General features: G+C 43.4%; 1 protein-coding gene across 6 annotated transcripts in view; it reads right to left on the bottom strand.

The window, feature by feature from the left end:
• Window positions 1-13,632, bottom strand: part of CARD11 (caspase recruitment domain family member 11) — a 935,632-nt gene that overhangs the window by 340,417 nt on the left and 581,583 nt on the right. For all 6 annotated transcript variants that reach the window (XM_085629202.1, XM_085629205.1, XM_085629200.1 and 3 more), the window contains exons 5-6: window positions 12,493-12,672; window positions 448-600 (exon numbers count right to left, since the gene is read on the bottom strand). In XM_085629202.1, the coding sequence (XP_085485328.1) occupies window positions 448-600; window positions 12,493-12,672 (333 nt within the window). The remainder of the gene's footprint in view (window positions 1-447; window positions 601-12,492; window positions 12,673-13,632) is intronic.

The raw sequence follows: 13,632 nt of genomic DNA, 5'->3' as shown, positions 1-13,632 counted from the left end.
TCCAAGAGCATGTGCAATGCATAAGCAAATGTATAAAAAAAACTATTAATTAACAGGCTCTCATCAAACCCTAGCAACAACGTAAGTATGGCAACCTCCTCACTCCAAGTCATGTCCTCCAGGCCTGAACGTTTCTCCTACAAACCATTGTTTTCAGGTGTGTGTGTCTAATTAGTTCAAAGGGAGCAGAACAAGACTACAACATCCAGAACTTATTGGGTTCTCAACGAAAAGTCCAGGACTTTAAACTGACTTCGCAATGACCTGGAATGTAGTGGTCCTCCTAAACTTATATCGCACATTGATCATCAACAGATTGATCATTTTAAAAAATCATACGTTTTGTTTGAAGTGATATTCCAGCTTCTTGGCACCAAGCAAGTTATTGGAACAATAAAATAATAAAGGTTATTATGATTTTTAAGCAGATGTTTAGTTTTGTCTCACCTTGTCTCGTAGCTCCTCCACCTGGCGAAGCTCCTCCTGCAGGTTAAAGATCTTGTTCACCAGTTCGTGGCGGTCCTCGAGCGCCTCCTGGCGGTCGTGTTCGAGGATGTCGAGAATGGCTTTGTCGGTGTCTGGCAGACTGCGCTTCCCAGCCTGGAGCGAGTGAGGCCAGACCAGAAATACAGGAGAAAGGTAGAGCGAAAGGCAGACCAGAAAAAGTGGAGAGACAAGAAAAGAAACCTTGGTTAGTGTTGGAAGGCAAGTCTTGGACTCAAAGGGAGTGTGGTAGCATACAACATCACTAACAGTGGCAACTTATTGACTTTTTCAACTCAAACAGGCTGCGTAAAGTTCCCGAAACATTGGCACAAGACAGGAAAAAGCTAAAAAGAAACTGCAGGTCTTTGAAGAAGTCCAGGGTTTGGGGCAATGATTAGTAGAAAAGAACTCTAAGAGGTCTCCAACCTTTTCTTTAATAAGAGCTACATATGTTCAACAAAAATCATCCTGAGCAGGGGCGGCTCCTCCACTAAGGCGGAACAGAGTCACCACACAGGAAAAATAAAATGATAGCATTTTTTCAGTACTCACAGTGCTCACAGAGCAGGGAGGAGAGGTGGGCACTGGCTAAGTGCGCATGACTGTTTGGCCGGCTGTTTTAAGCCTGCCAAACAGTCATGTGCACTTGGCATGTTCTCCACTGTGGGGTGTTGCACAGCCTGGGTGGAGAACATGCCCTGGCTCCCAGTCCCCATCTGAGTGCTGAACAACGGCACTCAGGCCAATCACGACGCTGCTAACAGCAGCGTTGTGTTTGGCTAGGGGAGTCTGGAAGCCTGGGTGCTTCCTGTTCCTGCTTACTGCGTCGACCGCAGAAGAAGAGGACGGAGGGGAAGCGGCGGCTGGCAGGTAAGTTTACATTTTTTTTTTTTACCCCACCACTTCTGCCCCCGTAGCAGCCACTACTGATCCCGAGCTCGTACCGAATATCATTGGTGTTGTAATAGTGACCATATCAGACCATATCAGACAAGATAACATTAGTGGTCAGTCTGCACAAGGCTATATGTGCTGATGTAGGGATGTCCTCATTACTATCTAGCACAGAGAGACCATTAGTGGTCACTCTGTGCAAGATAGTAATGAGGATCTAGGTGCATCAGTGGTAATTTAAAACAAAATGCTTTTTCTATTTGGAATGCCTCAACATGGGTTGCACAACAGTCATAGCACAATGTTTGTGGCATATAGGTGATAATGTTAGCAATGTCTCCCCAAAGCAGCTTGATTTATCATTCAAATATCAACTTAAAATACATTTGGAAATTCAACCATTTTTCTCCAAACATCAGCTAATGAGCTCTGAACATGCACACATTTTTCAAACTATTCATACATGTATTCATTAAACCAAGCAAAAGCTCATAATTTAATAAGTTAACGTGTATTTGTAAAGCGCTAGTTCACCCAAGGGTATCTTGGTGCTGAATACATGATGTTTAATAAGCTGGGATGCACAAAGGAAAGCTACTTAACAGTAGCTGGAGAGCTACCAATAGCTCACGAGCTACTCATTGGAGAAGGCTGGAATAGAAGGTGGCAGGCTTGTCAGGAGTTTTTTTGGGGCTCAAGTCGCAAACGTGATGCAGTGCCCTTCTCTGCTTTTATGGCACCGCTTAGTGGTGGCAATGGTTATCTGCCTTATTGAGGCTACATTATCCAAAGCAGTATACTGCTTTTTGCTATATAAATAGATTTGGCAGTGGCAGAGAATGGTCCTGAAAAGAGTGGTGAGTGGGGTCAACAGCCCTAGCTGCTCTCACTGGATGATGGCCCTGAAGACTGGAAGGGAGGGATGGATCCAGTGCTTAATTTGAGCTGGTGGTATCCAGTGCTGAGCACAAACAGTTAATTGTCAACACCAGAACTTATGATCGTCTACCACATGGTGGCACTGTTTGCCTAATTTGTAAATGAGCACAACAGTTATTTATTCATTCAATATACTTTAGAAATGATTACTACCTGCTGACGAAGTAATTCTTATAGCTTTGGGCGCTTGAAATAATCTGAATTGTCACAATTGTAGGAGTGTGAGGGTAAGTATTGTATTGGTACTGCTATTGGCAGTGCTGGCAGATGCTATGGGTGATGCAAGCTGCAGTGGCCTCCTAATGAGGGCCCTGGAATTTAGTTTTTTATAAATTAAGGACAGCACGGATCGCGAGGATGGAGGCTGGGAAAAGGGAAGATCCGCAAGGGGATGATCAGAAAGCTAGACAGAGAAGGATGCAATCTAAAAGTGATATGTTATAACATGAGCCAGGGCTTTAGTCTCTAAAATGAAACCCCATTAGACTGTATGTGATTAGTTTACTATTTGAAGAAGTTCAGTTAGGGATCACTGACGTTAGGAGTCAATGATGTTAGGTCAGTGGCCTCAGGTGTCAGTGGAGACTATTAAAAGTGATGCAGGTAGAGGGGAGTAAGTCAAGTTAGTGGAGAGTAGAGTCTGGAGTAAAAAGACTGAAGACCGAGGAGTCTGGTGGAAGAGCCCATTTTCAAACAGCTTACTTTGCACATATATTTAATCAGTTTGTAATCTACAAAGAAAACACATTGCACCCTAAAATCATGAGAACATTTATTTATAGAATATTGAAAGCAGATTTTGTTGTAAACAAGGATATCCCTCATGGCACAATCTTGAGAATTTGAAATAATTTTTGTCCCTTAGTCCCCATCATTGGCTTGGACCATGCCATAAGGACCTTGTTAGCCCGAAAGAGGACCTTATATCACGCCTACATCAGGTCATATTTTGCTATGTTTTTGTGTGAAGTTTCAAGTTTATTGTTATTGCTCGGTTAATTAAAACCATTGCAAAGTTTAAACATTAAGAGATATAATTAAAAAGACAGATTCTTTATCAAATAACACCATGTTTTAATTTAGCATATCAACTGCAACAAATGTAAATAAGATCAAATAAAGGTGTCAATCAAATAGGTAAAATGCATATTAAATCCTTAAAAGGCATACTAAACAGATCTGCATTACTCGACTACCCTAGACAACAATAGGTTCCTTATAATATGTGGGAACCCACTGGAGTAACCATGGACTCCCAATAAAGTGCAGCCTCCCAGCAAACAGATAAGATGTGTATAAGACTCTACCACATAGACTTTGTTCAGTATGGGGAGCATGCCTGATCACATGATAAAGTAGTTGCCTAAAGGGTAAAAATTAACTTGTTGAAACAAACAAAGTGCATGCAATCGCCAATCTGCCCTCTGCTCCAATGTGTTTTTTAACAAAATGTGCAAAGCTGCAAGGGGGGTCAGAAGGAGGGGTGAGCTTGGGCTCAATAAGATACAGCTTCCCCGGCAAGCAAGTAAAGTGCTAGGGAAATCACGCCGAAGATCTTTCTGAGGGTTTTCCAAATAACCTTTGAGAAAGGCTGGCATCTTCTATTGTGGAAGTGACAGAACAAGCTTGCCGCTTGTAGTTTGACATTGTGGTGTTTTAATGTATTTTCACAGTAGCAGGGAGATTGGCATCTACATTATCCTATTGTAATGTTGTTCCTCCACAGCTGCACATCAATGTTTGTAGGACCTAGTGGCAAAGTCCCTTTTAGAAGCACATCTATTTATCCCAGTCATATGAGCACAATCACCTTTGAATCGCCCTAGAATTGTAAATCTAATGAGACCCTACATTTTCTTAGATTGTGCATGTAGCAAATCAGTTCATCCACCCCTGTTGCGTTTTTCACATTCACAAGAGCAACGTGTGGACATTTGCTGTAGCGGATGTGGGACAGAGACTTTATGATCAAATTTTGTGAATAAGAATGCACTAAGAGGTTTAAAATGGACCAGCACAGCGAGCCGAAAGCCTCAGACTGACTGTAAGGAAATGCCTATTTTTGCATAATCATCACACCCAAAGTTTTGGACTCATTCTGCTTGCTTTTTTACTCTGATTGTGCACTAAGTTCTGCTAGCCAGTCCTCAGTGCCATAGTTCTAACCCCTTACAAAATATATCTTGAATTGGCTACACCCAATTGGCATAAGCTGCCTTACTTAGAAGTCCCTAGTATATGTAGGACAGCACGTCCCCCCTGGGCTGCAGCACTGGTTGTGCCACCCAGTGTGTGACAAAGTACAAAATGACCCCCAGCCTGCCACTGCAGACTAAAAGGGCAGTAGTAACACTGCTAGTTCAACTTTGCCATTCAAACCCATGGCAAAGGCCCGACTTCCCTTAACAATATATGTAAGTCTCCCCTAAGGAAGGCCTATCGAGCCATACGACAGGGATCTGTTTATCATTAAGTAGGACATATACTTTTAATATGCCCTAACAGCAAAACTTCCAAATTGCCATTTTTGCTGTAGAAATGTTAGTAGCCCTATTTGGCTAATACAGAGCTACTGGCTGACCTTGCAGTCCTACTAGCTTTTGCATGGGACTACTAAAAGGGGACTTCAAGGTATCAAATTTATCGTGGCATTAAACCCGATTTGATGCCCAAGTCAAAATTAATGTCACTTTTAAGGAAGGGCAGCTTTTAGAAAGTTGCCACTCTGTTGGTTAGCTTGTCCAGTGGCTGGCCAACAGACAGGCTTCTACCCTCCTGGGGAGTAGTGTGAATCACTCCCAGGCTCAGGAAAAATAGAAGTCTACTACAGAGAGAGGTTTTACCTTCCCCTTGGAGGGAGTCACTCGGGGTGTTGGTCCAGAAGGCAAGCTTCAAAAGTGGATCTCTTTGGTGGGCAAATGGCATTCACACTCCTGAAGGGTTGCCACTTTGTTCAGGTAGACAGGCTGGCAGTGGTAACAGAGAGGAGAAACAGGTGGTCAAACTGTTTTTTCCATGGGCATGTAGCTCACAGGTAGCCACACATCTAGGGCGGGCTAACAAGCTCCTAACATCCAAAGAAGTGTTCAGACAACTTGAGGGTGGACAGAATAGTGCACTCTGGGATTTCTAGATGTCACACATAGCTGGAAGTCAACAAAGGGTAGAGGTAATGGTAGCCCATTGGCTAGTGATCACATCATTCCCCCAGGGCATTTTCTGGACTTATATATGCTATCCCTGGCACCCTGAACCTCAGATCATGACAGAACTGGAGAAGGGACAGAAGAAGGACTGCCCTGGTGACCCCTGGACCCGACAAGAGAGGCTGCACTGACTGCTGGACTCCACCTGCCGCACCCTGGGCTAGAAAATAGAGAACTGTGCCAATGGTCCTGGCTCATCGAAAAGTAATTTTTGAGCCCCATATCAAAGAAGTGACTCCAAGGGTCAGTCAGCCGACCACCTGGAAACAGCACAAATGCCGTTAAAGCTGAAGAAGCCCATTCCAGCAAGTCAGTAGCCACATTATTCAAATCATCGCTGCTGGATGACCCAAGAGATGATCCTTGGCAGCCAAAAGTTACACCCAAGTCTGCTGGACCCAGGATGTTCATCTGAGCCCAAATTGTTAACCAAAATGGACACCAGCACTCACCAAAGGATACCGCGGGACTCCCTGTGTATGGAGATCGGTGGCCCAGCTGCAACTACCCTTCTACTGGCTCAAAGAGGACTTTTAAGGACATCATCCCCTGTGGCCAAAGTCGCCCCAACTTACCCATGGACCAAGGACCGTAAGCACCCCCGTCGACCGCACAGCAACCAGAGCATTTTTTCTCATCCTCAGCATCTTGTATCCTTGGTATCAGGACCACTCCATTGAAGTCTATGACGGTCTTGATGTACAGTGTGGAACTGGACTTGAGACTACTTTGGTGACCAGGTAACTATACAACTCCTACTTATTGCCCCCTGACAGCTTCCCTGTTGGAATTGAACACCCCTCTCGGGATGGAGTAGCCAAACACAACTCTTTCAAACTTTTCAAACGTTTCTAAATTTTAACCAATGCTCGTTTGGCACTTCTAAATGCTTCCCACTAGATCCTTTGTTTAAGCCTTGCTGCTTGAAGCCACATCTACCCAGGGTTAAGCTAAAGATTTTTACAAACGAGCCTGACTGGACCCCAGACAGTTTTGCAAGTGTAAATACATGGTAAGGTCGCACAACCATACCATATAATACACCAGAATTCTCACACTGACACATGTTTATTTTGGTATCTTTTGAAGGCTTCACTATCATGGGACACATTTGAGACAATGGAAGTCTGGTCACTGCAGGAGAACCTACAAGCGCCACTCTTTTGACACAGCGCAAAAAACAAAGTTGCTACATTGGGTAGTGCAAGGGGGAGAAAGGAGCTCAGGGGCATTTTTAATTAAAATGACCTGCTTCTTCTGTCATCACCTGCACTGGCACAGTATAATGGCTTCCTACCCCTATGCACAACATTTGCACAATGGTGCAGAAGTGTAAGCATGCCGTCTAGCGTAGGATTTATAGGGGAAGGATATCCTTCCAGTACAAAATCCATCCTATGTTTAGACAAACTCTTAGAGATTCCACACTTTGTATGTGTGCTGTGCAGCACACATGCAATATGCAATATAGGAAATGTTTGGAGTAATGAAATAATTTCTCCACGTAAGCAGCTGCTTCATGGAGGCATTATTATTTTCAAACAAAGCACGGTCTGGCTATCTTTGCAGATTGGGATGTGTGTCAAAAACGATGGCGGCTTCTGCAGATTCACCTAAATTACACCCACGTAACACCTCCATGGCACTGATTGGCATGAAGCTGTGCAAAGCGGCATTTGAATGGGGAAAAAGGCACCTTCCAAGTAAAATACTTCTTGCCTTGGAAAGTAAATATCCCTTGTAAGACTTTGAGTTGCTTTGCGTTACTTTGCGTTGGTGCAAAACCTTTGCAAATGTGGAACTTGCTATAAAATGGCTGCCGCAAACCTTACTCGAATTGCCATCTTAGCCCTGGTGCTCTGAGGAAGCAAAATGTGGGAACCCTACGGTTTCACAAAAGGGCATCGATAAATATAAATATGTTATTGTAGAAGAGAATATTATAATTTTTTGGGATGTTTGGCTGCAAAACACCCCGTCTATTCCCAGTTTCTGTGATCAGGTCTTAACCAGAGCAAACACGTGCAAATGCACGCTAGCAAGCACACTCATACACCTTTGCTCCGCTGTTTCTATACAATACTACTTGCTTTCCTAAACCCCCTGTTGCTTCTTGGAGATCAGTCCATGCTACTTCAAGAATGAAAAAGATACTTTCAGTGCCTTGGCACTCTATATACTGGAAAGGGGGAGAGGATGTGGCATAACAGCACAGGTTGGAGACGGCGGGAACCAAGTTCAAGTCTCGGTGTCAATATCCTGTGATTCTGGGCAAATCACTTAATCTCCCCATGCCTATAACCCAGCCCCTTGAAACCCTCACGGGTGATTTGCCACGCTTTACAAATCCTGGATGGATTATTAGTATTTATATACTAGTCCAGGGGTCTGCAATTTTTTTTATGCTGTGCCCTCAAAAATGTAATTAAAAAAATCATTGGGGCTCCCCAGAATTTTTCACAATTATTCTATTAAATTGTCAATGTTTAAATAAACATTGCAGATAAGTTCTGTTACCCCTTTTAAAAAATACAGTCAAATACATGATTGCCAAACATAATATCCTGGTTAGCTATGCCTCACTAACATGTTGAAGTATCCTCAGTGAGATAATCAGAAATGGAAGGTGGGGGCTTTGAGGAATATTTGGAGTCCCTTACCTTTTGACACATACTCCAAACCAGATATAAATGACAAACATGTTAGTGATGGCCCATTACAGAGCGGCCTTCTGCTACTCATTTTTTTCAGCTTAAAACAAAGCTCTGTTATCAGCATAATGCTTCTTTTGGCCAGAGCTAGTGCCCCCCTGCTGTCAATCAAGGCATCCGTAAGGGGTCCCGCCCCTTGTTTTGAAGACCCTTGTACTGGACTGAAGCTCACTGAGGTTACTGAAATCAGACATGAGGCGCCACTGCCTCATTCTGTAAGTGATCGTCACTTTACGTTTTTTTAGGGGCTCACAACAGTGCAACTCCATGGCCAGCCTGAAGCTCAAATAACATTCTTCATTCACTGTAAGATCAGCAGTCCCCTCTTTTTGCCCTCCATCTGTGATTCCTCACCCACAGAAAACTGCGCTTAAGTACATACCCAACACAACCTACTCCCCGCAGCTATAAGTCATGTGTGTTTAATTGAAATACTTCAACATATGCAGAAATTAATTTTACCTTTTACTTAATTTAAAGGGATTTTATTGAATTTATTTAAATGTAATGTTCTGAGTTAGAGAAATAGACAAATATAAAAAACTATCTAAATATATGTACTAAAATATTAAATTATTTGTAGAATAAAAGTAAAGGAAAGACGGGAATGGAGGCAGAGGGGTGTGGAAAGGATATAGTTTAAGGAATATAGAAAAAGGGATCAATGAAATTAAATATGATACTGACTACAACACTTATTTCAATACACATCTAACTTTAAATGTGTAAACCAGTGAAACAATTCAAAAGTGAGATACAATTTTAAAATAAGGAAGTGGCGATGATATCATGTTGCGTGAACACTTCTTTGGTACGTGGTGGATGTAAAAGAGAGCTTTACCACAAATTGGTGATAAAAAAGGTTTCGAGGGCCCACAAACGTTCTGTTTGACTGCGTATGAGCTGAGGGATACATAAGCACTATCTAGACTGTGGCTTTAACAAATGTTATCACCATAATTGAAAAGTAACATTCAAAGGGGCATATTTACAAGGTATGGCGCATCTCTGCAAATCAGCAGGGATGCGCCAGAACACTTGCGACAGGCAAAACCACCCGTGCGCCACCACTGATGCGCCGCATTTGCAATGCGGCGCGCCGTGGCGCACGGATGGGCAGATGCGTGTCGCATCCCCCATCGTAAAGGCGGCGCATTGCTGGAGTCCAGCAAGGCTCGGGGGCGCCCTATGCCTAACATGCTGCATTACTCCTTGCGCCTGCTTCAAGCAGGCGCAGGGTTTTGACGCAGCATGGCCGTAAAAGTGACTCAGTGAAATCTTGTAGATTTCACTGTGTCACGTTTACGAGGCGTACCTGCGAGGGAACGCCCACCCTGCGCCGTAACGCCCACATGAAACTTGACGCAGGTTTCATATGGCGCAGGGCTTTACAACATGACGCATCTCCCTAGATGCGCCACGTTGTAAATAGGGCGCAACATGGCGCATGGTTTACGCCGCCGCTGCGTCACAAAAGTGACGCAACGGCGGCGCAAATGAGGCACAAGGGGCTTGTAAATCTGCCCTAAAGTATTTTCCAGTTTTTAATAATTTGTTGTCAAGCTACTACCAATAAATGGTCAATTACGCTAACATTGTAAGAACGTCAATTCCATTCTTCTGATAAGCTTCCTTGGAAGATGTTAGTGAAGCTGAATGGTACATTCGTTTTAAAGATACAGTTTATTTGGGGACAAACTCTGTGCCAAAAGATAGGATAAAAGATAAAAGAATTCTGGCAAGAAAAAAGAATATGCTCAAATCAGCAATAGGTTCATCAGATGTCCAACACTTAGAATGTACATCAGAATTAATTTGATGTAAACCTTCTGGTGTTAGAAATAATCTAATAACATTTAAATATTAGTCTGAAAAAATAGAAGAAAGCAGAGCAAATGGAAGTTACACCAAGCTTTTTAGAAATATGGGCTTTAGCATAAGCAGTGAACAAAAGTTCAACTAGTAAGAAGGGAAAACGATTTATTACCCCTCTAAACAGCACATAAATTGCAGTGGATGGTCAGACAGGTTATGCATTTTTAAAAGCAGTCCTTAGCTCATCAAACTTAGTTTTATGTCTCGGAAGATGATGAACTGCAGAGCTGTGGGTGATTTGAATGATATGCCCCTTGGAAACTAGCCAGATGTGGGACTTGGGCCTGTTTGAACACTGGGGAAATGCAGATGTGTCCAAACTACAAGAGCCTGCACTTCAATAAGTTACCAGAAGGGAGTAAAAAACTCAACAAATGCATATTGCCAATGATTCACAAAGTCACTTTCGGCCCTAAATGCACATTTACATCTGAAAATCGCCCCAATTGCACCTGTGAGGGATTTACAGATGGATTCATATGTACAGATGTGCCTGGCACAGCTTTCCAGGTGTTCTACTGGGAAAAACTAGTAAATCTTCACTCATTCATAGGTCTGCACGTTTACATTGACTGACTATTTGCTTTGCGAACTGACTCGGATCCATTGTGTTTTGGTTCTCAAGTACTTTAGGAAGATACCTGTCAATGATTTAACTCCTTCCCTGCTCATGACGGAACCACTCCGTCATGAGCCACGGTCGCGCTGTGCTCATGAAGGAGTGGTTCCGTCATGCCATGGCCGTTGGCTGCCGCTCCGCCCACGCGGGGCGTTTTCCCCGCCTGTGCGGGCGTCCAACGTAAGTGGGCGGCGCCGTGACGGAACCACTCCGTCATGAGCACAGCTCGCCCGTGACTCATGACGGCGTGGTTCCGTCATGAGCATGGCGGCGTCGCGCTCACCGTAAAACCCCCCAGCGCCGCGGCGGAATTCGCGCCGCGGCGAAGGGGTTAAAACATTTATGTTAACAAAATATAGTCTTCCTTGGCTGGAAAGCAAATATCATTTTCAAACAGCTATTTTCACGTGGAATAACATATTTCAATCTATTTGTGTGTGTGTGTGTGTATATTATTGATAATGTACCGGGCAGTAGTAGCTCCTTAGACGGGGGTACTGGCTGTACACCATGGCAGAGGGCTTTTGTGCTAAGTGGGCACTATTCTTAGGCTGACTGCTTTCTGGGAAAAAGCAAAGTCCATGCCTTCTTTCCCACACCCATTTGGGGCAAGGTTTTGATTGCACGGGTGGCAGATAATCACACCCTGAGCCCTATATCAGCTGTGTTTGACTGCCAGGTGGTGTCCAGACTCTACTAGGGTGATGAAAACGCCCAGAGGCCATGGAGGTGCGAGTATATCTGGGGACAGTGATGGGGAATGGGTTACAGTGGGGAAAACGTTCACATCAGGTGACCGGATGGTGCATGGTTGAAGGTCAGGTCTGTTGACTCTATGGGCTTTGGAACCAGTTAGACTGAGGTCGAAGGACATGCCTGGTGCCCAAGAAAAAATGATCATTGCCCAAACCCATGCTCATCAGCTTCTTGGGGGCCAGGGAACTATATGGGGAGAGGAGTTGGCCTAACAGCTGGGGCGGTCGACCTTGAATCTGGGGAACTGGGTTCGAGTCTTGGCAATGACGCTGAACATCCTGTGATTCTGGGCAAATCACTTAATCTCCCCGTGCCTAACAAAAGATGAATGTGTCCTCATGTAACACAACTGGTGCTATGTAAAGCGCTCTGATACCCGATACCTTTGGGTCAAGTTCGCGCTATATAAAACTCCGTAAAATAAAAAAATAGCTGAGTCCACTCGATGTAGCCTTCCACTATGCCTTGTGGGTTCTGGTGTCTGGGGCAGGGGCAGCTGGGTCCAGGGCAATTGAAGTAGAAATGTACCCAGTGTCTACTACCGGGCACTGCTGATGTTTTATGCTGTGGATTCTGGCTATTGGGAAAGTGGGAAACACCTTGTGCTAAAAGCCTGCTACACACAGCTGAAATTTATGTGCAGAGACGTATTGGATTTAGCCTATGGCTGAATTCAGTGATATCACCAGTGATGTCAGCATGGTGTCTTATGTGCTGTCACAGTGATGTCATAGATGTAATTTGTGATGTATTAGTGATATCATATGTATGGGCACCAGTAGTTCATGAGGGTAGTTGTGGCGGTGAAATGGAACAGATTCTACCTAGTTTAATTAATTTGATAACATATTTGTGTACTCTGTGCCGTGATCATTAAAGTTGTACAAGTATGATCTCTCAATACTACATCACAGTTTTTGCAATTTGAGTCCCTTCTATCTTGCAACAGAGGTAATTGCATTTGATTTGGAAATTCCACCTCTGTGGGTTCCTGATCTGCACTTACCTGGATGATGGATTGGAGCTCTTGAATTTTAGTCTTCATAATTTCATTTTCCCGCTCCAGCACCAACACTTGCTCCTTTTTGGGTCTGTTCTCAATGTCATTTTTCAGTTTTAAGGACTGGTTTCGCTCCAGTTTGCACTCTTCCTCCATTTTATTGAGACGGTGCTTTAGCTGGTCAATCTACAATTCCAGAACATGGAAAAGAAACAAAGAGGTGTACAAATATTTGGACCGCCCACACTCAAAACATGGCTGAATAGACAGATCTAAAAGGTCCAGCAGAAAAATAGATATATTCTATGGGCAATGCAATCTGTCTGACCTTTTCCATCTGCTAAATTGAGAGATAGGATTCACTGTCACCATCATACTCACTGGTTCATTGTGTACAGAATATTTTGCAGGTGTGTGCAGTATCCAAAAATATTAGAAATGCTTTGCTTCATTAGTATGCAAAACTAAGCTTTCATACTAGGCTGAGTATCACAAGTTTCTGTGCCACATTCTGTTCATCCATTTTATCAAAAGGCCTATGTGGATAGGCTGTGGTCATCTGTGGGACAAGGGTACAGGACGATGGCCAGGTTTATGGAGCATCCAAGCTTTGTTCAACCCCTGATCAAGGCTCGGGAATGCCAGAAAGTGAAGGTAGTGAATTTGGTACAGTGATATATCTGCAAATAACATACAAAACCCAGACTGCTGCCTCCAAAAATTGAGTTTTAATCTGTTTTAGACCCTATTTTCTGTTTCCAATAAAATCCCTTAGCTGTTCTCAAAGGCTGGGCATGACAAATTAGACCTCTTGTTAGAGGATGTTTAAGATGATGTTCTATCGGAAAATCCCCCATCTAAAATCATCCCACAATACCATCATATCCAGGATATTGATTCCAGCTAGATAGCTATGGTAAGTGTTGATAGGGAAGTATATATCTACTATTCTTAAATCTGCATCTATGTACCTTGACTATATATTCATGTTCATGATAAGTAGATTTTGTGTTCATAGTAAGTTTACATACTTAGCTTGTTGATACATGGGTAGTCGATATCCGACACTCAATAGTGTTGCAGGACAATATTTTGTTTCTTGATATAGTGATGTATGCAACTGTTTCCGACTTCCATCGATTCTAA

The sequence above is a fragment of the Triturus cristatus genome, chromosome 10 (genome assembly GCF_964204655.1).
Source record: "Triturus cristatus chromosome 10, aTriCri1.1, whole genome shotgun sequence".
Classification (NCBI taxonomy): domain Eukaryota; kingdom Metazoa; phylum Chordata; class Amphibia; order Caudata; family Salamandridae; genus Triturus; species Triturus cristatus.
This window is presented reverse-complemented; position numbering and strand designations above follow the sequence as displayed.